The sequence below is a fragment of the Procambarus clarkii genome, unplaced genomic scaffold (genome assembly GCF_040958095.1).
Source record: "Procambarus clarkii isolate CNS0578487 unplaced genomic scaffold, FALCON_Pclarkii_2.0 HiC_scaffold_173, whole genome shotgun sequence".
Taxonomy (NCBI): Eukaryota; Metazoa; Arthropoda; class Malacostraca; order Decapoda; family Cambaridae; genus Procambarus; species Procambarus clarkii.
Genome location: NW_027189206.1, coordinates 604383 through 631737, shown reverse-complemented (window position 1 = coordinate 631737; position 27355 = coordinate 604383). Strand labels below are relative to the sequence as shown.

Sequence of the window (27355 nt, the reverse complement as noted above, 5' to 3'; positions counted from 1 at the left end):
GAACCCCAAATGAATTGGGACGTGCCAATACACGTCCTGGATGTCCAGGGACCAAGACATCCAAGACACCATACAAGCGCCCGGCTCCAACAGAAGAGTAGTCACCCGAAAAGTGGGGCAATAGACCCAGGGGTTCAGACGGAACAAGTCCGGAATGAACTGCAGGTCCGCACAGTCCCGTTTCGGGACTGGGAACAGACGGGAAACCCACCTGAGGGATGCCATCGTTTCGACCACGCCCAAACATACCCACTCCGAGATGACCCGACAAAGTGCAGGAGAAGAAGCCAGCCCTGCCAGCCCCAAACACCCGAAGGAGGAGGGGCCATCCAACACCACTGCAGGTCATCAGAAATGACCCAAAAAGCCTACAAATCATGAGACCAGGTGTGAATGAACAGTGTGAGCCTCCCCACCATCGCCCCGTCAATGGGGGCGAACCCGCGAAAGGGCCGATGCCCCTTGCGAGAACCCAACTAATGCACAGAGCAATCACCGCACCAACCAGATGAAGACGGGTCCAAAGGTGGCACCAGTGGCCTATCATGACGAGAGGAACCCCAAGCCCTGGCACAATCCAGCAATGGGACCTCCCCCGCCCCCTCATGTAAACCTGGACCAACGTCAGTGCCTTGCGCCACTCAAGCGCATGGGTACGACAGAAAATACTCCAAGCATCCAAAGACAGCACAGGGAAGTCCACTAACCAGGATGACTCCGGAACCTCATAACGAACCCAGTTGGGAGATGAAGACCCAAACTTGAATGAAGATGGATCCATTATAGAGGCATAATCCGGGTCGCGCAGGAGGTAAGCCGCAATGGCCACCCGCACCTCATGAGGCAGGATGCAGGAAGTCAAAAACCTCTAGAAAGACAGAACCGATGAACCCGAAGGTAAAAAAAAAAAAAAAAAAAAAAAAAAAAAAAAAAAAAAAAAAAAAAAAAAAAAAAAAAAAAAAAAAAAAAAAAAAGACAGGTTAGATAACAAGAACCTTTCACACTTGAGATGCTATACCGATGATGATACTTTTCAAGAAGCTAGTGCTCTCTAGAGTGGAATACTGCTGCACAATGACAGCCCCTTTCAAAACTGGAGAAATTGCTGACCTGGAGAGCGTGCAGAAATCCTTTACTGCTAGAATCAACTCAGTAAAACATCTAAACTACTGGGACCGACTAAAGAGCCTAAATCTGTATTCTCTAGAGCGCAGGCGGGAGAGATACATAATAATTTACACATGGAAAATAGTAGAGGGGCTTGTCCCAAACCTGCACACAGAAATAACAGCACATGAAACCAGAAGGCATGGCAGGATGTGCAGAATACCTCAGTTGAAGAGCAGAGGTGTAACAGGTACTCTGAGAGAGAACTCTATCAACATCAGAGGCCCGAGACTGTTCAACACGCTTCCACTACACATAAGGGACATAACTGGCCGACCCCTCACAGTGTTCAAGAGAGAACTTGACAAACACCTCCAAAGGATACATGATCAACCAGGCTGTGACTCATACATCAGGCTGCGAGCAGCCGCGTCCAACAACCTGGTTGACCAGTCCAGCAACAAGGAGCTCTGGTCGACGACCGGGCCGCGAGGTCGCTGAGCCCCGAAGTCACCTAAAGGTAACCTCAAGGAAGGGATATGGAACCAAACCCGGGGAGGGGCCAACACTAAATCCAACTCGTACGCAGAGGGGGGAAAAGAAAACCCTACTCCTTGCAACAGTAAGTCCCGCTCAGAGGGGTAGAAAAACCCAGACGGGTTCCAACGGGGCCCAAGACCCCCAAGTCAGCTCCTCCCCAACCCCAGGAACCTCCACACCAGGACCCTGGGCCGAGTTGTCCTCCAAAGCTGTGGCCTCAAAAGAATAAGCCGAGGCAGGCAGAAATGGGGGGCCCAATGGTCAGACCCTGACGCCACGGTTGAAGGAACCAACTCGAATGCCTCCGTTGGCACCCCGGACGAGACAACCCACGAGACTGCCCGATTCTCAGAAGCTTCTAAACCCTGCCCCGACTTCGAAGCCCTTAGATGCTTCGGAGCTGGAAGCCAGGGGGGAAAGACCAGAATGCACCACAGCAGGGAAAGAACGAGGGGGTGTTGACTGAACCAAGGTCAAAGCGAGCAACACCCCCAAGTCCGGGTCCCTATCAACAAAACGGGGCAGCCTCGGGGCTTCCAGGTTAGCAATCAACCTAGTGTGTTATAGCAACCTATATCTAGCATGCCATGCCTGAGCTGCCTGCAATCGGATAGAGTAATCAGTGGACTGGGCACTGGACTGGGTGTACTGAGTCACTAATAGGCAACAAAACTCGCAGAACTATGGGTCGAACGTGTCACCAACCCAACAGGCAGCATGACAAAGAGACAAAAACAGTGAGTCACCCTGAGACAAGGGGGACAGAGCAACCCTCAAACTTGCCCATGGTGAGAGGGGACCTAGGGGGGTCGCATCTATCGGACCCCTTGCGTTCCCGAGGGATTTGCCAGGGCCCTAAGACTGGTGTCGATAGGGGAAAGCCCAGGCAGGGTACTGCAAACTAGTGCCCAAGTCTACCAATCAAACTTCTAAAAGCTGAACCTTTGGGACGTGTCCACTCACTGGGGCCTAGCAGAAGATACCACCAAGACCCCAGAGAGATATATATTATGAAATACAGGGGCATCCAACAGAAAACAGACCCCCCCCCTCCAGGCAGAAAACAAAAACAAAAGAAAAACCCCAAAAGAGGACAACGTACCCAGGCGGAACAGAGCCATCCGCTATAACAGGTGATAACTAGCTGTGCAGAACCCTGCACCCCTACCAGTGCAAACTACCCTTTACCCTAAGGTAAACAAGAGAGGAGGAAACCCCCCAGCACACCCAGGGCAGTCAATTACCGAGCAGCAAAAGCCAGAGGCAGACCCCAAGGTGACTTGTGGAAGATGGCCCCAAGCCCCAAGGGCGGTACTTACAGGGCACTTAGGCAAGGCAACCTTAACCACTTAACTGCGCCAACCAAGTTTTCTCGGTTGGCGGGAAACTGCGCCAACCGAGAAAACTCGTTTTGATTTTTCGTAACCAATTCTAAATGTGTACGAGGTTGGTTGTGTACGAAATGGACTCTTAAGACCTCCAGTGAGAGGCAGCCATCTTGGAAAAAAATCCCAGAATGCCCTGCTAACTGGGTTAGTACTGAATGAGCAACCGTGGGTGGCGCACGCGCCTCTGGCTCCCAAACACCTGTCCGACGCAGTGTTGAAAGATAATGCTCTGTCGGTGAAATTCAAACCTTATTGTTTGAAGAACATAAGGGTCATAATATTGGGGAAGCCAGGCGCAATAAGGACCTAACACAAAGGTCGGATGCAAGTGATACAGCACCTATAAGGACGATATAGCGAGCGTATCCAGTTGTAGCTCTGAGCATCACCCTTGCAATCCTATGCTATTTATTTAGATGATACTTAGATGAATCGTTTTCTGCGTTCAGTGATGATGCATCTGATACAAATAGCATAGATGAACAGTGTTAGCGGCTTCCATGGTGGTGTTTTCCATAGATATTTTCAAGAATACCTGAATCTCTTTCCAACTGACGGACACTCTTGAGGCTAACTGAATCTCTTCCTGACTGACGGACACTCTTGAGGTAAGCTGAATCTCTTCCTGTGTGGGACCATACAAAGCAATCTTTTCAAGACTACCTTACAAATTGATCTTTTCCTACAATCTTTTCAATACTATCTTATGCTTTACAAGCTTGGTTACATACAACCTACAAGTTCTAAAGCCAAGGGTGTACGTGAGTGCGTTATTTGCAAGCACACAGAATGAAGAAACAGGAAGCGAAAATTTATCTGTACCTGGTGCACTGAGAGCGAAGTCGCGCTGTGTACCATGGACTACTTCGTTGATTATTAAACACTTCGAAGTACTGAGTGTGTAATACAGTGTGTTACTGTGTAAATAGTGTGTGAAACTGTACATATTGTAATTTTAGTGAATTGTTAACAGGTAATATTGCGACAATAAACATTTATTGTGGACACATTACTGACACATGTATCACAGTTCCATGGAACATTATGAACGTTCTACTGTATACATATTGTAAAGGACACAAATATGCATCATATACGATAAAAAAAATAATAAAACCGCATTGGAAATACATAAAACAAATAATTGAAAATATATTTGTGGCAACACCCGGTGCTTGAATGGCCCGCGTGACCGTGTCTGGGCGAGTCACGCACGGGCGACCAGGCCCTCATGATGTCACAGCGCATCTTGTCCACGTCCCCACAGCCAAAGTAAGTGGAATTTGGTACTTATTTTTACATAGGAACGTTTACGTTCAGGGAAGGGAATTTATCATTTTACGAAGAAAAAAGAATTTTTGGGGAACACTTCATTTCATGCGCACTGGGAGAATTTCTCAATAAACTCCACGCAGCACGGTGGTTAAGCGCATGTAGCCTGAGTACCTGTGAATATTACTCACAGCCCAGGCACCACGCTAAAGACAGCACTGAACATAAGAATCAGGAGCTGGAGTCACACAACCAATCCTCAAACACATCAGCCAAGACCTGAAGCTGTGGGTAGCCGGCGAGAGGGATCTGGGGCTCCGCCTTCCCCCCTCCTTGGTAGGGGGGGGGACTGTGCAGACGGCAGTGCGGCACATGATGACATCTTGCTCATTTGCTTGATTTTCTTTGGGGAGTTTTATCCACTCATTTGACTTTCAGTAGTAGTTTCCACTAGCACAGGGGTTTGTTTTGAGATGCTTATCTTTCTGGGTGCCTGACCCTGGTCGATGGCAGATACAGAATGCTCCAAATCACATGTGCAATTCTATAGGCCATTGCTTTCGTGCCTCTCTGAGAGGGCCAGGTTCTGGCTCGTGGTCCCCGGTAGGCCTAAGAACTCCATTCACACTGACTGATGCCAAAGTCTAATATATCCATATCAGCCTAGATAGCTCCAGGGAGCCAAAGGGGCTCCCCCCAGGAAAAAAAAATAAGTCGAGTGATTAACAGTCGAGAGACGGGTCAAAAGAGCCAGAGCTCAACCCCCCGGAAGCATAACTAGGTGAATACATTACATACATAGAAGACATTGGAAGGCCAAGTCCCAAATATAATGGTTAACACAGTGTCCCTTGTCATGACCATTGTGACCATTTGGCTTAATTGTTAGTTCACACATGTATAATGGATAACTTACTGTGAATAAAATAGACACTGAAATATACAAGTTTGTTGGTTTCCCAAGATATGTTCCAGTAGAAGACACAGTATACACACTTACCTTGACTAGTTCATCAACAGCACCTTCTTTACTGGGATTAGCAGGAGCTTCAGCTTTGATACACAACAGTTCATAGTACTTGTATTTCAGCACAATAAAGTGGAACTTCTTGGTATCAAATGCATCAATAGCCTGAAAATAAACATAAGTACATGCACTTTACTTAATATGGACTATAACAAATAAACAAGTATATGATGAATAAAGTGAGGTCCACAGTGGAAGAGGTTGAGAGGATCAGACACACGCACAGATACACTTAGTGGAGCCACCACATCAAAGATAACGTGTACATGTACTTGGAGAAAGCATAACAAAGTTAAATACATCGTGACTGGAGAACGATGAGCAGGTTTGGAGTCGGTGGAATATTAAACGTTGTATAAAGTTTTTAGTGAAGAAACAAGGCTTGTTTACGAGTTTATAGAGCAATGAGTAACTGAGCCTACAATGATGGAAAGTTGTGCATTTCCCTGAGAGTTATGTGGTGTACACTATACATATACATAGAGGGGGAGGGTCATAAAAGGTGTCACATTAATAACATTAGGCAAGGGTGTAAACCTAACGATGTATGACTGGAATAAATATTGTAAAGAATATCATATATAATAAACTTGTAGATAAGATATGCAGATAATACAGTTCTAACATAGAATTAGAATGATACTGTAAATAAATTAGCTGACAGTTTTGATGACATACTACTTGTAATCAGTTCCGCAAGTTTTATTCCCCCTAGGCCTGCCTGGAGTCAGGCTTGTCATGGATAACTTGATCTGAAAGACTGTTGCTTGCAGTAGTCTACAGACCCGCATTCAGATCATTATGGCACAGCTGCCCCAGCACTTCTTGCAGGAACTTCTCCTATTGTCTCTTGAAAACTTACAACTGTATCAAGGAACTTTTGTTATATATGGTGGAAGGAAGTTGAAGAGCAGCAGACCTCTGATGTTCAATGTTCTTTCTGCCTATGACACTTCTACTCCTCACTGGGCCTATTTTGCATTTTCTACCATATATTTAATTTCAGCAGGTTATTACTGTGTTGTGCGTATTCCTGGTCTTCCAGTATCTTCCTTGTATATATAATGTGATATCTCTCTTGTATATTTTCATGAGATTGTATTTTGATTGCTTTGAGACAATATCAGAAATTTAGGTGCACTACTTTGTCTATATATGATGTATATGTTCACTGAAAATCTATTTCAGAAATTTCTCCTGCTTAGACTGAGGAACTTAGTATCAAACAAAACTCATGTCAGGAAAGCACATTTTATGTGAAAGGTGAGAGAAGTGTGGACTGTGATGGAATCACTGGAGTTGAAGCTCTCATAATTCACTATCTTATTCTTGACTGATGTTACATTTTCTTGGTTATGCTCACTAAACATTAAATCATCTAACATCATATCGCCCGAGTCTTTTACGTGCCCTCTGTGAGGAAATCTGATTGCATCTTGTAATCTGTATTCCATTTAAGTTCGCAATTTTTACCATTACTAAATACTGTACCACATTTGAACTTTATCATTGTTAATAACCACATTCCAGTATTTAATAGTGCCCAGTGGAAGACTTTCTTGATATCTGTGAAGATTTTGAGCAAAGGACGACAAACAAATTTTTGTTGTCTGATATAATGACAAAGAGTTGTAGTGCTATGACTGTTCCCTGGGGCATGGAGATTATCACTGTGCTGGTACTTGAATTTGTTTGAATGACTGTTGCTCTTTGCATTCTGTTTGACAGGAAATTAAATATTCATTTTCCCCATTTACCTGTTATTCTTTTGGACCTCACATTATTGGCTATTACTCAACGATCACATTTGTCAAATGCTTTTACAAAATCCATGTATACAACATCTGCATTTTGGTTTTGTTCTAATGCTTCTGTGATTTCATCATAATGGTTCAGAAATAGAAACAGATCTTCCAACACTAAATCCACCTTGACCTGGATTGTGTACGTAATTGTTGCTATAAAAACAGTAGGCCCCAACTCCTAATCACTCAAAGACTTTAATGTGTTATGTAAGTGTGACCAGTCTAATCGTTTTTCAAACAATTTGCTACAGATGTACCTAATGTAGCCAAGCTACATTTGCCAATTTAAGTGCTTTTGGTGTCGCCAGGTATCCATACTACGAGTGTCGTGATACTGATACTTGACATTTCTTTATAAATGTGGAGTTCCAGGAGTCAGGGCCAGGCGATGAGTGAATGGGCATGTTGTCAATTTATTTGTCAAAGTATGCTGTGTTAGTGTTAATATTAGTTATATTGTTCAAGTTGTGATATCATTTATGAAGAAGCTCCAGATCTTTAACTTTCATGGTGTTTATAGTGGTATGAAATATAGACCATAATTTTTTTTTCAGGATTCCTCTAATTTCTGTCATCCTGTGAATATAAGAGTCTGCAAATAGTGAACAGTGAGAAATGTAATTCAATTTAAATTTAAAATATTTTTCATAAATGGTTGTACACTTGTACAAATGTACGCCCAGTTTACAAAATTTCAAGTAATGTACAGTGTTGTACTTTATATATTTATACAAGAAAAACAGCACTGAATGTAATGCAATGGCATTTTCTGGCAGGTCCTTAGTCGCTCCTTGGTGCTGGATAGTTCCACCAAATTAAATCCATGCAAGGCCCTTGTGAGTCATTGTAAGCCTACTGGGAACCAAAGGTCAAAACCTGCCCCCCCCCCCCCCCTCCTACTCTATACAAGTGCAAGAAGGAAAAAGAAAAAGCCACCAGCAAGGTAAACAGAACATAGATAATGTGAAACAAGATACTGAACCAAACGAACCACCTGATTGTGAAGCAGTTCATTTATTAGTTCCATCTCCCCAGATAGGTCCGGAGATGTTTCTCAGTCGTTCAACGTTCTATGCTGTTCTACACGTTTGGAACATTTCACTTTGGTATATTACTCTATGTACAGTTCACAGGTGGCCGATGTGTTGATGTTTCACCTGCAGTTTTCATCATGGCAGCAGAATGTTGTTTCTTGGCACTTTAGATTTTCAATCTTTACATCGCTTGTCCTCAGTTTCCATGCCTACCTTGTGTAGTCAACCTTGTGTAGCTGCCCGGGATCAATGGCCCCGCGGTCCGATCTCCAACCGGGCCTCCCGGTTAGTCGACTGGTCAACCGGGCCTCCCGGTTGGTCGTCTGGTCAACCGGGCCTCCCGGTTGGTCGTCTGGTCAACCGGGCCTCCCGGTTGGTCGTCTGGTCAACCGGGCCTCCCGGTTGGTCGTCTAGTCAACCGGGCCTCCCGGTTGGTCGTCTGGTCAACTGGGCCTCCCGGTTGGTCGTCTGGTCAACTGGGCCTCCCGGTTGGTCGTCTGGTCAACCGGGCCTCCCGGTTGGTCGTCTGGTCAACCGGGCCTCCCGGTTGGTCGCGTCCAACCAAACTGTTGGACGCGGCTGCTCGCAACCTGACTTAAGAATCAGAGCCTGGTTGATCAAGTATTCTGTGGAGATATTTGTCAAGTTCTTTCTTAAACATTGTGAGAGGTCGGCCAGTTATGCTCCTTATGTGCCTGTGGTCCTATTTATTTTTTTAGTTGTTTATGGATAGACTACTCTTGCCAAATGCTGTTGTCTCGTACTGTCTGACCTTGGCAGAGCCACTACTGTTGATGTTTGGTGTCGATGTATCGCCGGCCCCATTTTACAAGTCATTACTGGATTTTTTTCATCTTCGGCTCACTCATGCTCCTCCTGAGACGTCTTGGCTTTTCTCTCCTCTTCTAGGGTTTTCTGTACCTCCCCCTTTAATCTGGGATTATTTCTTCAAAACTTTGTTTTGCTGGTCCTCAGTTTCCAGTTATCAAGTTGCAGATCTTCAACGCTCTCCTCCACATGCTGGAGGCTCTTGCTCTTTTTTATTATTATTATTATTATTATTATTATTATTATTATTATTATTATAGCTCTCTCATTCCTTTCTGGATAAGAATTTTTGGAGGGGTCCATTGGTGAATGGTGCTTGGTTGGTTAAGTCAGGGGAGTATCATTAATTATGACCAGCTACAGCCATTTGCTGTTACCTCAACTACATATAAGACTTAGGTGTCTAGGCTAGTGGATTGAGGGGGAACTGAGGAGAGAAGTGCTTCATGACTGGATGGTTTGAGTCTCAGGGCATTGCTGTCCCATTTTTTATGCTTTGTTTACCTCGCTGTTTCTATGTTTTGGTTCACCCACATTTCTGCTTTTCTTTTTTCTGTGAGGTTGATCTACAATTCCATGCTTTGGCCCTGACATGAATTGAGCTAGGTGGTATTTACCAGAGAGCAAGCATCAAGGAGCCACCAAGCACTCACCAGAAAGAAGTGATTTCATTTCAACACCAGGCATTTCATTACATTCAAGACTGGTGTTTTCTTTACTTACAAGAAAATGACAAACTGCTTTATTAAAAATCATTGTCTCAAACCTCTTTAAACCTGTTTTTATCGTTACACAGACAAAAATACCCTGAACGCTTCATTGTTACGATAATACCAGTATACCTATAAATGCATCTAACCATGTTATTTGAAGGCTGCTCTAATATAAACTTGTTACATATGATGATCATTTATCAGAAAAATGTCTTCAACTTACCTCTAATGGCTGAACAAATTCAAGAACATCATCCCACTGGCCATCAAGAATAAGCTGACGTAGAAAGAGTGCATCATCCGAGTGATTTCCATTGATGATACCAGTTTCTCTCTCTACATTTAACTGAGAGATATGTAAGAAGCGGTTGTGAAGAAACTCTAGCGTAAGCCGCACTACATCCTCCTCGCGTAAGCTGAGGTGAGCACTAGGCATTTTGATGATGCCTGCAATGATTCAATAAGTGACACATTCTATTTATGTGAAATTTGAACAGTAATTCAATCAGTATTTTTTAATTTATATCAATGCAGAAAGTGAATTTGTACAAATAATATCTCGAAGGGAAGAAGCTGCCCTTAATAATAATTATATTATTACAAATGAATTACAGTGCTGTATTTGTCTGTCAAATAATACTGTAAAAATATTAGTAGGCTCCTTATTTATAACCCCTAAAACCATAAAAGTATTAGAATAAAGGTACAGTACACTGTATGTATAAGGCCTATTGGACCATGTGAGGCCATTCTTATTAATACCCTCACAAACTATTCTGCATACACAGTATATCTAACGTAGGCTTGAAACTATTCACCAATCTCAAATGTATTATATTATCTGGTAACATATTCTATAAACCTGTTCTCAAACCACTCCACACCCATCATGTATTACACACCACTCCACACCCATCATGTATTACACACCACTCCACACCCATCATGTATTACACACCACTCCACACCCATCATGTATTACACACCACTCCACACCCATCATGTATTACACACCACTCCACACCCATCATGTATTACACACCACTCCACACCCATCATGTATTACACACCACTCCACACCCATCATGTATTACACACCACTCCACACCCATCATGTATTACACGTATAATATAATACGTGCATAAATATAATACTGTACATGTATAATAATAAATAGATATTATTAATATGTAATGTAAAACACATATGTCTTCTATCTATTGTATAATAATACAATACATCATATATTTTATTATTTTGTTCTGGAAACTGGAACATATTGGAGGGGTGACAGGTAAGCTTCTAACATGGATGAAAAATTTTCTGATAGAAAAATGAGGGCCATAATCAGAGGCAATATATCGGACTGGAAAAATGTCACAGGTGGAGTACCACTTGATCGAAATTTATGATCACGTGATCATAAATTTGATAAAAAAATGCGACTCGACTTACGATAGTGTTCTTCGACTAACGATATTCATTGATACATGTTCGGGTCGCCCGAGTGCATGGTTCCCTATCGCGAGGGCCGACCTGCCTCAGTTTACTAGAGCTGCCCACTTAGTGACAATCACACTTATAAGAAATTAAATTTTTTTGGTGATTTTTTGCTCTTTGAACATAAATCTGATTATTATATATCACGCCATGGGTCCCAAGAAAGTCAGTGGTAAGGTTCAACATATGAAAACCCATGTAAGGATGACCACAGAGCAAAAACGAGAGATCATTCGTAAATATGAAGATGGTGTGCGGGTTGCTAAACTAGTTCGGTAGTACAACAAATCTCGGTCAATGATATCCACCATACATGCTAAGAAAAAGGACATTATGAGTGCTAAAGTGGCAAAAGGTGTATCAATAATCACGAAACGTAGAACACAAACACTTGAGGATGTCAAACAGTTGTTATTAATTTGGATACACAGCAAGGAGTTAGCAGGTGATAGCGTTTCAGAGGCCATCATTTGTGAAAAGGCAAGAAAATTGCATGAAGATCTTATAAAGAAAACCCCTGGAACGAGCGATGCAGAAGCAAAAGAGTTTAAGGCGAGCAGAGGATGGTTTGAGAAATTTAGAAAAAGAAGTGGCATTCATAGTGTTGTGAGGCATGGGGAGGATGCCAGCTCAGAAAAACCAGCGGCTGAAAAGATTTAATGGTGAATTTAAAGATTTTGTGCAGAGTGAGGCATACCTACCACAACAAGTGTTTAATTGTGACGAGACAGGACTATTCTGAAAAAGATTGCCGAAGAAAACATACATTACCAAGGAGGAGAAGTCATTGCCCGGACACAAGCCTATGAAAGATAGGTTTACTCTTGTGCTGTGTGGAAATGCGAGTGGCAATTTGAAAATTAAACCCTTGCTTGTGAATCATTCTGAAAATCCAAGGGTTTTAAAAAATATAACGTGTAGAAAAGCCAAGTGTGTGTGATGTGGAGGACTAATAGTAAGGCATGGGTGACTAGGCAATTTTTTTACGGAGTGGGTGAATGATGTGGTGTGCCCTGCCATACAAAAATATCTGCAGGAGAAAAGTTTGCCACTTAAGGCCTTGCTTCTCGACAATGCTCATGCCCATCCTCCAGGCTTGGAGGATTCATTGATGGAGTAATTTAGTTTTGTTACAGTAAAGTTCCTTCCTCCCAACACCACTCCTCTACTTCAGTCTATGGACCAGAAAATCATTGCCAATTTTAAGAAACTCTTTGAAAGGGCACTTTTTCGGAGATGTGTCGAAGCGACGGATGCCACAAACCTCACCCTCAAAGAGTTCTGGAAAAAACATTTTAACATTTGTAGTGCTTTAAAACTCGTAGACAAAGCTTGGCAAGAAGTGACTAAGAACCATGATCTCTGGCTGGAAAAATTTGTGGCCTGAATGTGTTGCAGAACAAGACTTTGAGGGATTTGAGCCTGAACCTGAAGTGCCTCTTGTTGAGGAAATTGTTTCTCTAGGCCTGAGAGGGCGCCCTGCCTGACAGCTGGGTGGACAGCGCTTCGGATTCGTAGTCCTGAGGTTCCGGGTTTGATCACCGGTGGAGGCGGAGACAAATAGGCAAAATGTTTCTTTCACCCTGATGCCCCTGTTACCTAGCAGTAAATAGGTATCTGGAAGTTAGACAGCTGCTACTGGCTGCTTCCTGGGGGATATGTAACAAAAAGGAGGCCTGGTCAAGGACCAAGCCGCGGGGACGCTAAGCCCCGAAATCATCTCAAGATAACCTCAAGATAGGCCGGCAATTGGACTTGGAGTTGGATGGTAATTACTTAAGTGTAATTACCGAGTGTAATTACCTAAGTGTAGTTACAGGATGAGAGCTACGCTCTTGGTGTCCCGTCTTCCCAGCACTCTTTGTCATATTATGCTTTGAAATTACTGACGGTTTTGGCCTCCACCACCTTCTCACTTAACTTGTTCCAACCGTCTACCACTCTGTTTACAAAAGTGAATTTTCATATATTTCTCCAGTAGCTTTGTTTCATTAGTTTAAATCTATGACCTCTTGTTCTTGAAGTTCCGGGTCTCAGGAATTCTTCCCTATCAATTTTATCGATTCCTGTTACTATTTTGAAAGTAGTGATCACATTGCCTCTTTTTCTTCTATCTTCTAGTTTTTGCATATTTAATGCCTCTAACCTCTCCTCGTAGCTCTTGTCCTTCAGTTCTGGGACCCACTTAGTGGGCAGAGTTTCTTTCACCCTATGCCCCTGTTACCTAGCAGTAAATAGGTACCTGGGAGTTAGTCAGTTGTCACGGGCTGCTTCCTGGGGGTGGAGGCCTGGTCGTGGACCGGGCCGCGGGGACACTAAAGCCCCGAAATCAACTCAAGACGGCTGTCTCGAGTAATATTTGCCGAGTGGTTTAACACTTTCGCCCGGGCATGACGCAGCATTGCGTCATCCGTTTACTGTCGGTAATACCGGGGATGACGCAGCATTGCGTCATCCACTTTAAATAATCGCCAAAAATCAGGTTTTTATCCGATTTTTTTGGGACTGGTTTTAAAATGTGCGCCGATGTCTTCCCATTTTCTTTGTTGAGCCTCGTGGCCCTCAGGCGGCTTGGCACACGCCGTGGGCCCATTGTTTTCGCTCCACTGTTGTGACCAATGTCGCCTCCCCTCACATCTCAAACGTGTGAACATTTCGACTATTTTCCGTGGCTATATTTCTTACTGCGGCTTTAGAAACTATCTACCCTTACTCCACGATGGATAGTGATCATGAACAAGGCCCTTTCAGGAAGAAAATTGCGAAAGAAAGGCTTGAAAAGGGAGGGAATTGGGAGTGTAGCTGGAAGGCATCTGAGCGCTCACTCGCGGCTAACGCGTGGCCCGTCTTCAACTCGTCGGCGGTTGGAGCGTGACCAGGTTTTATATTTTATATGCTAATGTTCCTCTAGAGAATTCTATTGCGAACCCATTGAGACCAAAATGAAAGACCTGGGACAAAAATTGAGGTGACCAGAGTGAAAATAGTGAAAACATTTTATCGCGTTTGCGCGCTCCTGGGTAACTCGTTCGCACTTTCTCTGTTTGCTGCGGGTAATTAGCCAGGCTTTTGGAGTTTATATGCATTTAGTGCTGTAGAAAATTCTATTGCGAACACAATGATACCAAATTTAATCTCGTAGGATGAGAATTAAGGTGACAAAGTTGAAGAGAGTATACACTTTTCAGAATTTACGCGCGCTCCCGTGACACCCTGGGTTCCATATCGCACTATTGAGGGGTGGCGTGCGGGGTGAGCGAAAGTGTTAATAAGAACTTTTGTATGCGAGGTGAAGGAGCACCTGAAAAGTGTTGGCCTCCCACAAAACAGCAAAGTTGTGCTGATACTAGATAATAGTTCAACGCATCCACGAGGTGATGAGCTAGTAAATGGCAATATCATTGGAACGTTGTTACTACCCAATACAACTTCACTGATCCAACCCCATGGATCAAGGGATAATTAAGAACCTTAAACACCACTACCAGACATCTTAATAATCAGCCAGGAACAATTAAGGACTTTTATAAAGTCTTCACAATAAGGTCAGCTATCTGGACTACTGCTAGTGCATGGGACAAGGTAAAGCAAACAACAATAAGAAATGGTTGGAAAAAACTTTGGCTCACGTAAGTCTGTTTCCTGAGAAAGATGACAAGGCAGATTTTGAAGGATTTGCGGTGAAGAAAGTTAGCGAGAGGAAAAAATTAAGAGAGGAAGTCCTTGCCTATGTCAAGGGAAATTAAGTCCCCCAGAACTGAGAGCAGAACTTGTGACTAAAACAATAGAAGATGACATACGATGGGTGAATAGATTTTGACGAAGTCCCAACCATTCAAAACATGACTGATTTGAAATTATTGAATTATGTACAGCAAAAAACCAGCGTTGAATGTAATGAAACGCCATTTTCTGGGTGAGTCCCGGAGGCTCCCCGGAGCTATCCCAGGCTGATATGCTAATGTCAGACTTTGGCATCAGTCATGTGTATGGAGTTCTTAGGCCTACCGGGGACCACGGCCAGAACCGGGCCCCCTCAGAGAGGCAAGGGAAGCAATGGCCTATAGAAGCCCCCGTGTAGTTGGAAGCATTCTATGTCTGCCATCGACCGGAACAGGCACCCAGAAAGGTAAGCGCCCCAAAACAAACCCCTATTCTGGTTAAAATTGCTACCTAATACCGAACTAGTGGATAGAACTCCCCAACCGAAAACAAGCAAATTAGTGTGACGTCACACACTGCCGCGCCGCTGTCTGCGCAGCTCCCCCCTCCCCGGGAGGGGGAAGGGGGAGCCCCAGACCCCCCGCGCCGGCTACCCACACCTCAGTTCTTGAGGCTGGATGTCAAAAACGCGAAAAACCGCCGACCGGAGGGAGGGAGGGATGCCGGGGAGCCTCCGGGACTCACCCAGAAAATGGCGTTTCATTACATTCAACGCTGGTTTTCTGGGGGGAGCCCCGTCGGCTCCCCGGAGCTAACTACCCACAGACAGAAAAAGAGGGACTTACCCGGGAGGCGGTCGTCGCTCACCCCTCAACTCGAAGCCGAGACAACTGGCTGCAACCGCCGACCCAAAGCAACACAGGCCCGACGAGGGCCAGGGACATTCACAAGGTAACGAGCAGCCAGGACCCTGTTCGACCGCCAAAATCCCCGCGCCCGAATATCAGACCAAGACATATTCCCAAAGACGGCAGCAAGAGCCGCGAACTTACGAACGTCATGGGCACGGGGATAGACCGCAGGCTGGATAGACCTACTAACCCTGCGGACGACTTGAGAGACCCGAACCCGCGAACAGGGAAGAAGGGAAACCGGATCAACCCACAGCGCGTCCCCGGACACAGAAGCTGTGGCGCGCAAATAACTGCGAAGCGCCGCAACCGGACACAAAACATGATGCACCCCCGGCCTGACCAACCAAGCATCAACCACCCATGGACCCCTCCGGAACGCAGCAGTCTCATTCTTCGCCAGAAAAGAAGGAGACGGCTGCAAACGAACAAAACTATCACCACGACCAAAAGAGCAGAAACCCCTGCGCCGGAGGAGAGCATGAAGCTCCCCTACCCGACCCCCAGAGGCCAAAGCCAACAAGAAAAGTGCCTTGGAAAAACAATCCTGGACCGAAGGGGCCACAACGAAACGAGGAGATGAAAGGAAAGCGAGCACTCTGTCCAAAGACCAGGACGGCTCAGGCGACGCATGAGCAGGCCGGAGGTGAAACAATGCACGAGACAGCTTGCGAAACGGCGCAGACGTAACATCGATACCGAAAGCAAGCTGAAGCGGCTCCGCCAGCGCCGCACGATACGAAGCGACAGTGTTAGGCATAAGATGACGGTCCTGAAACAACCACGAGAGGAAGGACAAGACCACCCGAACAGACAAGGAGCTAACACGACGAAGACGCAAAAAGAAACGGAAGGACCGCCAGGAAACTTCATACTGCCGCCGAGAAGAAGCCCTCAGGTGGGACACCAACAAGGAGGCCACCTGATCACCATAGAGATGATGATAGACTCGAGTCAAAAAAACCATACGCGAAGACTCGAGGAGAAGATCGAACCAGCTACGTGACGTACCGGCCCGATCTGCTGAAAGAGGCGGAGCCGCGGGAAAACCCTCGGGTTCGGACACCGAGCAACCAGCGCCTGAAACCAAGGCTGGGCCGGCCACCAAGGGGCCAGAAGGACAACTCTCCCCTGGTAAGTCTCTAAGCGAGTCAGGACCTGGAGCAACAGCCGAACTGGGGGAAAGAGGTACAGGAACCCCCACCTCGACCAGTCGAGCCGAAAGGCATCGACCCCGACGGCCTCGCAACGTCTGGCAAAGCCAACGGAAGGACTCGTCGTCGACCGTCCACTCCGTGGAGAGGGGAACGAAGCGAGACAGGGCGTCGGCCAAGACGTTGGACACGCCCCGTACGTGAACCGCCAGGAGAGCCAAACCCCGAGAACTCAGCAGACGAGTCACCCGAAGCGACCAACCCCAAAGAGACAAGGACCGCATCGAACCCCCGCGGTTCAGGCAATGAACCACCGGAGAGCAGTCCGAATGGAGCCGAATCGTCGATCCGCGGGCCACCCGAATCCTCCCCAGAGCAAACCACACTGCCGCGAACTCCCGCACCGTACTGTGAGCTCGACGGAAGGACGGATCCCAACGCCCCTGGCCGGCCTGGTGAGCACTGGTCACAAAACCCCAGCCGAGAGACGACGCATCCGTGTACACATCGAGCGAGGGCTCGGGTAGGCGCCAAGGCACTGAACCCCGAAAAACCCGAAGAGGAAGCCGGTGACGCAGCAACCGACGCAAGTCCCCCGGGGGTCGAACTCTGCGATCGCGAGAGAGGCGGAAGGGGGAACCCCGAAGGAACCAGAACAGCCGTCGAAGCCAAACCCGACCCGGCGGGTAGACCACCATCGCGAAGTTCAGGCTCCCGCACAGCCCCTCGAGCAACCGCCGGGTGACCCGAGGGCCCTCCAGAAACAGACGAAGGCGGGACCGCAGCCGCAGGAGAGACTCCGGAGGGAGAGACAAGGAGGCGGTCCGAGAGTCCCACACGAGACCCAGCCAAGTCCGAACCTGAGAGGGAACCAGATGGGACTTCCTCCAGTTCACCAAGAACCCGAACCCGGCGAGCTGGGAAAGAACCAAATCCCTGGCTAGCAAGCAAGCGGACTGGCTGGGAGCCCAAACCAGCCAGTCGTCGAGGTAGGCCAACACCCGAACACCTAGGAGACGCAAACGAGCCACCACAACCCGTGTAAGGCGTGTGAACACGCGAGGTGCCAGGTTCAACCCGAACGGGAGACAACGAAAGCGGTAACTCAGACGCCCCACTACAAAACCGAGCCAGTCCCTGAACCGCGGATGAATCGGGACATGCCAATAAGCGTCCCGGAGGTCCAGGGACACCATCCAAGCACCCGGCTCCAAGAGGAGCCGAACCTGAGACAGCGTAGTCATCCGAAAGGAGGGGCAATGAACCCAGGGGTTCAGACGGGACAAGTCCAGAATGAACCGCAGGTCTGCGCAGTCCCGTTTCGGAACCGGAAACAGACGGGAAACCCATCTGAGGGACGACGTCGTTTCGACGACGCCCAAGCGTACCCACTCCAAGACGACTCGACAGAGCGCAGGGGAAGAAGCCTGCCCCGCCAGCCCCGACCCCCCAAAGGGGGGAGGGGCCACCCAACGCCACCGCAGGCCGCGAGACACGACCCGAAAGGCCCACGAATCGTGGGACCAGGCGCGGGCGAACAGCGCAAGCCGCCCCCCCATCGCCCCGTCAAAGGGGCAAACCGCGAAAGGGCCGGCGACCCTTACGAGACCCAGAACCCCGCACAGCGCGAACACCGCGCCGACCAGACGAGGGAGGGTCCGCAGGAGGAGCCAACCCCAAACCTGACACCAGAGGCCTACCACGACGAGAGGAACCCCGAGCCCTGGCACGACCTTTCCGGGAAGACCCACCCCGGGACCCCCGGAAAACCAACAAGTCCGACATCGGACGACAAGCCGCCGACGCAGCCTGAATAAACTGCGCCACGGCCGACTCCCCAAACAGGAGAGGACAAAAAGGTGAAGAACGCCTAAGAGCCAGAGCCCAAGCAGATTCCACGGAGGAACCCAGCACCGCCTGCCGACACGCGAGACGGGAAGCATAGAACAGGGAAACCGCATCCCGCAAAATCGGCGTGAACAGCTTCAACAAGGCAGCCGACGAACGCGCAGCCGAGGACAAGGTGCCGGACCCCGGGACGGACCCAAGCGTCCCCACATCCTCCACGAGCCAATCCGAAGACAGCTCCAGAAGGGAAAAGAACCGCAAGGCCGAACACAAAAGGCCCCGAGCGCGCAAGTCCTCCGCCACGAGCGCCGCCGAAAGGGAGGGAACCTGCACATGGAGCTGAATAACGCCCACATCGCGGGGAAGGGCAGGGGCAAACAAGCACTCATTCAGGTACTCAAGTTCACCCCCCAGGAAAACCTGAAGCACCGTGGAAGCTTCCCGCCACTCCAGCGTGCGGGAACGACAGAAGGAATGCCAGGAATCCAGACCAAACAAGGGGCAGTCTGCTAGCCAGGATGACTCCGGAACCTCGTAACGGAGCCAGAAAGGGAACGAAGTCCCAAACCTGAACGTGGACGGATCCATTTCCGAGGCATAATCCGGGTCACGCAGGAGGTAAGCTGCAAAGGCCGCTCGCACCACACCAGGTTGGATGCGATAAGCCGAAAACCTCCGGAAGGACGGAACCGACGTACCCGGGGGAACACGGAACCGTACCCGGGGAGGGGCCGACACCAAATCCAACTCGTACGCAGAGGGGGGGAAAGAAAACCCCACTCCTTGTAACAATAAGCCCCGCTCAGTGGGAAGAAAAACCCAGGCGGGGTCCAGCGGGGCCCAAGGCCCCCAAGTCAGCCCCTCCCCAGCCTCGAGGTCCGTCACCACAGGACCCGAGGCCGAGTCCTCTCCCCAAGCCCCGACCCAAGCTGGAGGAAGGGGGGCCCACTGGTCAGACCCTGAAGCTTCGGCCGGGAGACAAGACTCGAATGCCTCTGCCGCCCCCCCGGAAGGGGCAACCCCCGAAGCTGCCCGAGTCTCGAGATCAAGTAACCCCTGCTCCGACCCCGAAACCCTCGGACGCTTCGGGGCCGGAAGCAGGGGCGGGGGACCAGAACGAACAGAAGGGGAAGGACGAGGAGGTGCGGACTGAACCAGGATCGAAGCGACCCCCACCCCCAAGTCCGGGTCTCGAAAAGCAAAGCGGGGCAGCCCCGGGGCATCCGGGGAAGCAACCAACCGAGCGCGTTGCAACAGACGAAACCTAGATTGCAACGCACGTGCCGCCTGTACCCGAATAGAATCATCAGAGGATTGGGTAAATTGAGTCACAAGCAAGCAGCAACACTCACAGGACTCAGGGTCGAAAGTATCACCGACCCAACAGGCAGCGTGGCAGAGGCAAAAACAATGAGGGTCACCCTGAGACAAGGGGACCGAGCAACCCTCAAACTCGCACACAGCGAGTGGGGACCCCGGGGTCACATCCATCGGACCCACGCGCCCCCTAGGGGATTCCCAGGGTCCTGAGCGTTTACTTTAAGAGGACTCGCGCTCAGGTAGTCCCAGGCAGGGTGCTGCAAACCGGCGCCCAAAACTACCAAGCAAACTTCTAAAGCTGAACCCCAGGGACGTGTACACTCACGGGGACCTAGCAGGGGGCGCCACCGAGGAGAACAGTGGAAGGGCAAAAACAAACTGAATAAAATGACAGAACCCCCCACCAGGCAAAAACAAAAAGAAAAACAAAACCCCGCAAGAGGACAGCGAACCCCAAGGAACAGAGCCGGCCGCGATGTCGGGAATTACAAGCTGAGCAGCACCCTGCGCCCCTACCAGTGCAAACTGCCTCTTACCTGCCGGTAACAAGGGAGAACAGAACACCCAAGAGCCCAACAGGCGGCCGAAAAACCGAAAGGTAAAACGGACAAGCAGAGGCAGACCCCGAGGAGCCTGTGGAAGGTGGCCCCAAGCCCCAAGGGCAGTACTTACAGGGCACCTAGGGAAGGCAGCCCTAGGCGCATGCAGCCCGAGTACTGAAGATAACTCCTGGCTCTCGCACCCACAAAACTAACACCACACTCAAAGCACAGTGCAGTAGCGACACCGGAGCCAGAGCACACGACCATCGCCTATAGCATCAGCCTCAAGAACTGAGGGGTGGGTAGCCGGCGCGGGGGGTCTGGGGCTCCCCCTTCCCCCTCCCGGGGAGGGGGGAGCTGCGCAGACAGCGGCGCGGCAGTGTGTGACGTCACACTAATTTGCTTGTTTTCGGTTGGGGAGTTCTATCCACTAGTTCGGTATTAGGTAGCAATTTTAACCAGAATAGGGGTTTGTTTTGGGGCGCTTACCTTTCTGGGTGCCTGTTCCGGTCGATGGCAGACATAGAATGCTTCCAACTACACGGGGGCTTCTATAGGCCATTGCTCCCCTTGCCTCTCTGAGGGGGCCCGGTTCTGGCCGTGGTCCCCGGTAGGCCTAAGAACTCCATACACATGACTGATGCCAAAGTCTGACATTAGCATATCAGCCTGGGATAGCTCCGGGGAGCCGACGGGGCTCCCCCCAGAAAAGCCATAAGAGGGCAATGAAGAAGATGAAGAGGAAGAGAATGAAGAAGCGTTAACCCTTATACCGCACATATTGGGGGCCTGGAAGCAAAAAATATTTGAATTATGTAAAAATAACTTAAAAATGCTAGACAAATCTCCAACATTTTGGCTTCAGTGTCGTGAAACTTTCATCAAAATATTTTCAGAATTTGATTTTAAATGAATTTTTAAAAATATAAGAACATTTTGTTGACAAGGAGAACAGCTCCTAATAACTGGAGCTGAAGAATTATGCAGTAATAAAGAGATGCAAGCACCTGTCCGACGCTCAAAGAAGAAGAATAGTAGTAAGAAGTGTCCACAAAGTGGGTATGCAGTTGGTGCCTGTATATCATTGCTGAGTAATACATAATAACACAAATAATAATGAGTAACTATGTTATTATACTCTATTTTGTTATATAGCATATAAATACATTGTCCAATGTTAACGTATGTTACTTTCATCAGTCACCAAATATTTTTTTTTTTAGGGGATTTTTTTTTAAGATTTTAGTTTTTTTACTCCTTTGTTTATTATCTGATTTTGTTGTTTGTTGTTTACATCCTGGAGAGTGCATATGTTTCTCTAACAATGTGAAGATAGAATGAAATTGGTCCACACATAAATCAGTCACAACTCGCAAAACTTGAGACTTAATTTTTTTGTGCTGATTTTTTCTCTGATTTCAAACTCTATTTTCTTTGTTTCTTTAGGTTGTTTTGATGATTAGGGACCATATTAAGGCTTTTTCACCTATATAAAGTATACCCTAAATATATATCCCCTAAATTATTATAATTATCCCTATATTTTGTGTTTATGGGATTATTTTTTCTTGACTTTATTTCAACACATACTGACCTACAACTTTCACATATTCGAGTTCGAATGCCAAACAATGTTTCTTAAAACATACAATTAAATTAACAAATTAAAACTACCTTTATTCATTGTTGATAACTTCAACTTCAATTATCTCGGAAACTAGAGTTTCAACTTTGAGTGGCTTCTAAAATTCCAGTTTTTGACAAATTCTCACTATTTTGACATATTGTGTGCTCAGCTGTCTATTCTACAATCCCTTCAGAATGGATTTTTTATTAACTTTATATACTTGGAGTTATAATTTTTTGGGGTCTAAATTTGCTACATATTTCAAATGCCTTATTGACAATTTTTTTACAGTAAACTATACTGAAAATCTATATTCTAATTTGATGAAAATGAAGATCATATGCTATTCTGATAGAATAATAACATTAAATGAACAATTGGTGATAGTTCATATTTTTTATTCTGAATTAAAAATCTGAAGTTTTCAATATTCAGCTTTAAAATTAATTTTGATTCTCTTGTTTTTCAAGTTACACTGTGATCATTTAGACAAAGTTGGAGCATTTGCCTAGTTGATTATGCAAAAGGAATTGGAAAGTGTTTGTACAAGTTTTAAAAACTTATGTTAAATTATGTCATGTCAAATCAAATATGTATGTATTGCTCATTTTAAGGGTTAAAGGAAAAATGTAATATGGAAAAGGTTCAACAACATTTTGAAGGCACTCTGGTATTTGTGGAAATGAGTAACAGTGAGTTTGAAACTAAGGACATGATGAGCCAGTATAATTTGTACATGAAGTTTTAGAAAACAAAATCAAAGGGAATGAAACAAATGTCAATTAAAGAGTCGTTTGTAAAGGCTTCCATGAAAGCTCACATTGCCTCACCTGCACCTGACTCATCACATGTTGACCCAAATGTGTCAACATCTTAGGTTACCTTATCAGCATTATTCTCCATTACCATACCCAACCCAACACCATAAACATCCACCACCACCTCTTCATGTAAATACCTATGCTCCATCAACTATGATCATCAACATAACAAGTGGATCAGGACTTCTCTCATTGATGAGTACAAACAAAATACCAGTACTGTCGCATTTATGCTATGAATCTTTCAATTTTATTTCCTAGATTTTTTCCCTACATTTCTCGTTTAAGAACTTAATGGTTACCGACGGGTCTCATCCCCAAGGGGTTCGCAAAGCATGTGGTCTTCTGTACATATCGTATATATGAGCAAAATCATTTTTAACATAATGATGTTCCACACATTGAATTATATAAATTTCACAAATTACACACTTTTGAATAATGTTACAGCAAAAAACCAGAGAAGACACAAAAGAGAAACATCAAAATAATTGTGAAAAATTATATTCGCAGCAACTACTGCCCAACAGGGGTGGCGGGGTTGAGTGGCCCCGAGCGCTTCATCACTCAGTGCCCATAATTTGCTCAACTTCTCAGCTCCATCACGGCTAAAGTATGTCACATACAATATTTTTGTTTAGTTTCCTATGATCAAAGACTATATTTTGACAATACGGTATAAGAGAAAATCATCTTTTGCAAAGAATATAATTTTGGCACATTATGGGAATGTCATATTTTTAAGCCACACAGAATGGTGGTTAAATACCTGGAATTTATCACTGTTAAGCATCATGTTATTTTCTGCTGCCCAGTCGAAAACTTTATCTGCTTTTTTTTTTTTTTTTTTTGAGATATATACAAGAGTTGCTACATTCTTGTACAGCCACTAGTACGCGTAGCGTTTCGGGCAAGTCCTTAATCCTAAGGGTCCCTGGAATACGATCCCCTGCCGCGAAGAATCGTTTTTTCATCCAAGTATACATTTTACTGTTGCGTTAAACAGAGGCTACAGTTAAGGAATTGCGCCCAGTAAATCCTCCCCGGCCAGGATACGAACCCATGACATAGCGCTCGCGGAACGCCAGGCGAGTGTCTTACCACTACACCACGGAGACTGCTAAATATTGCTTGTAGTTTTTCAATGTCTTAAGCAGAGGTAATTTTCATGCTGATTTTTGTGTCATCTGCAAAAGATGATACAGAGCTCTGACTTGTATTTTTGTCAATATCTGATATAAGAATAAGGAAGAGCAGTGGTGCTTTTGATGAGCTCTCTACATCTAGAGTTTGTCATTTCTGCCATCGATTGGGGAAGGCTCCCATAAAGGTAGGCAAACCATTACAAACTTCTAACTGGTTAAAATTACAACCTACGTCCGAACAGAGCCAAGGAACGCCCCCAATAGAAAAACAGTGAAACAAGCAACACGTCATCAACTAACGTGCCTGCTCGTTATGCCTTACCCTCCCCTGACACCCTCCCCTGAAACAAGAAACGAGAGCATCCAGTCCAAAGACCAAGAGGGCTGGAAACGGAGTGGAAGTGACATCCACCCCGAACGCAAGCTGGAGCTGCTCTGCCAGCGCCGCACGATAAGAAGCGACAGTATTAGGCATAAGACGCCGGTCCTGAAAGAGCCAAGAAAGGCCAAAACAACTGGAACAGTCACTGGCAAAATCCTACGAAATGGCAGGAAGACCGACAGGAGACTTTATACTGTCGCTGAGAGGAAGAATGTAGGTGGAACACCATCAACGAAGCCACTTCATCACCATACAAACGGCAATACAGTACACCCACATAAAAAATCCAGATGCAAAGTGCAGAAGAGTAATTCAAACCAGCGAGATATCTCACTGGCCTGACCTGCTGAAAAAGGCGGAGCCACAGAAATACATCATGACACCATGCAAGCAGCGTCTGAAACCCAGGCTGGGCCGGCCACCATGGGGCCAGGAGAACCAATTTTCCCTGATAAGATTCGAGCTGTGCCATAACCCGAATCAACAGCTGGACCGCGGGATGAAAGTACAGGAACCCCCACCTCGACCAGTCATGCCGGAAAGCATCCACCGAGAATGCCTCGCAGTTGGGGAACAGCGCCTGGACCAATCCAAAGCGAAGAAGTCCACCTCTGGGTGCCCGAACGTCTGACAAAGCCAAAGAATGGAGGCCACGTCGACTGTTCATTATGTGGAAAGAGGAATGAGGCGAGAAAGGTCGTCTGCCAGGATGCTGGACACTCCCTGAATGTGAACAGTGCAGAGAGAAAAACCCTGAGAACTCAGGGGTTGACCTTATATGCATATATCCCTTTAGAGCATTCTATTGCGAACAATTTGATACCAAAATGAATGATGCATCACGAACATGATGTATCACGAAATACGATATATCACGAAATAAACCATGCAGTAAGAAAACTGTAAAGAGAATAAACATTGAAATGTGGTTGTCCGCTCACAGGCACTGCACGGCTTACTTTGTGGTGCGGTGTGGGTAACCTGCCGGGGCGGCCAAAGTGTTAAGATGCCTGATGCGATAAGAAGACACTTTAAAACTCGACAAGAAACAACACAAAATATGAGACATGCGTCTTCCCTAACAGCAATAAAAGCTATTAACTCTACAGTGCAGTTTACCCAAGACATCCATGTTCGGATATTTCTCAGCTGGAAGATAATGTACAGTGCAGCATAATACTTTGAAAAGCCGATCAGATATAGATCAAAGCGACTTGCATTTCAGAGTGGCCATCTGACTTGACCAGATGACCACTGAAGACATTGGCCATCTGGAAAATTCAAGTGACATACATGTACTGGGGAAATTACCTGAACAATTAGTCCTTTCTCTAACATAAGGATTGCAGATAGAATACTGTATATCTACAATTCTTACATTATAAGGGTTGTAGATATACAGTACAATGAACAATTGTATGTCAACAACTGTTCACTGGCATATATGGCACAATCTGAATGCAGGATAAAGCAATCACAATACTGATCCATTAGCCTACATAATATTTCATCCAAATTCAATACAATTCTCCAATTATAGAACAATACTGTACTGCTCGAGCTGCAATTTCTACAAGATGAGTCAGTTACTAACACAACAAGTGGTCCCCCAATTTGAGCTATGAACCCTGACCAAGTGCAGGATTGTGTACAATGGATAGAAACCTTTGGGAACTGCACTATTACATTTACAGTACACCATCCTGAATGCAAAGAGTGTAGTATCCCATTGGCTTGTATCAAATGGATATTTTAATAACAAAGACAATATGAATTGTACAATAGGCTTAGAGGTATAGCAACCTTGTGGACCAGATACTCTATTGGTTATTTTATTCATAAGTTCTAATTACCCTATACTTTTATTTTGTATATCCTCACTATACAAAATGATTTACAGCTCTCACATTCTTGCTATACTGAACTTTATTACTTACAAGATTTTAAAATTTGTATGTAAGATGTCTCCGGTATGGAGTGGTCTGCATCTATCCTGTACGTAAATTTTTCACCTGTTGTGTCCACAGTTTGGTTTAAACTATCAGAATTAATGTACAAAATCTAAAATGATTAAAACAAACTAATACAGCCAGTGGTATGTATGGGTGTACAGTATAATAACACAAAACCTGAAGTCTACTAATTTTTAGCATGATGAACTGTCCTATATATTCATGATCTCAAACAAAAGGTTAACACTTTCGCCCGGGCATGACGCAGCATTGCGTCATCCGTTTACTGTCGGTAATACCGGGGATGACGCAGCATTGCGTCATCCACTTTAAATAATCGCCAAAAATCAGGTTTTTATCCGATTTTTGGGGGACTGGTTTTAAAATGTGCGCCGATGTCTTCCCATTTTCTTTGTTGAGCCTCGTGGCCCTCAGGTGGCTTGGCACATGCCGTGGGCCCATTGTTTTCGCTCCACTGTTGTGACCAATGTCGCCTCCCCTCACATCTCAAATGTGTGAACATTTCGGCTATTTTCCGTGGCTATATTTCTTACTGCGGCTTTAGAAACTATCTACCCTTACTCCACGATGGATAGTGATCATGAACAAGGCCCTTCCAGGAAGAAAATTGCGAAAGAAAGGCTTGAAAAGGGAGGGAATTGGGAGTGTAGCTGGAAGGCGTCTGAGCGCTCACTCGCGGCTAACGCGTGGCCCGTCTTCAACTCGTCGGCAGTTGGAGCGTGACCATGTTTTTTATTTTATATGCTAATGTTCC

The 27355-nt window shown here is 46.2% G+C and overlaps 1 protein-coding gene across 1 annotated transcript in view; it reads right to left on the bottom strand.

Annotated features, from left to right (window-relative positions):
• Positions 1 to 707: 707 nt before the first annotated feature.
• The window catches only part of LOC138361085 (uncharacterized), a gene marked incomplete at its 3' end in the record, with an annotated part of 31164 nt that continues 4516 nt past the window's right edge, over positions 708 to 27355 (bottom strand). Inside the window, exons 2-4 of the mRNA XM_069320555.1 lie at positions 9938 to 10161; positions 5308 to 5439; positions 708 to 868 (exon numbers count right to left, since the gene is read on the bottom strand). Of these exons, the coding sequence (XP_069176656.1) occupies positions 708 to 868; positions 5308 to 5439; positions 9938 to 10161 (517 nt within the window). The remainder of the gene's footprint in view (positions 869 to 5307; positions 5440 to 9937; positions 10162 to 27355) is intronic.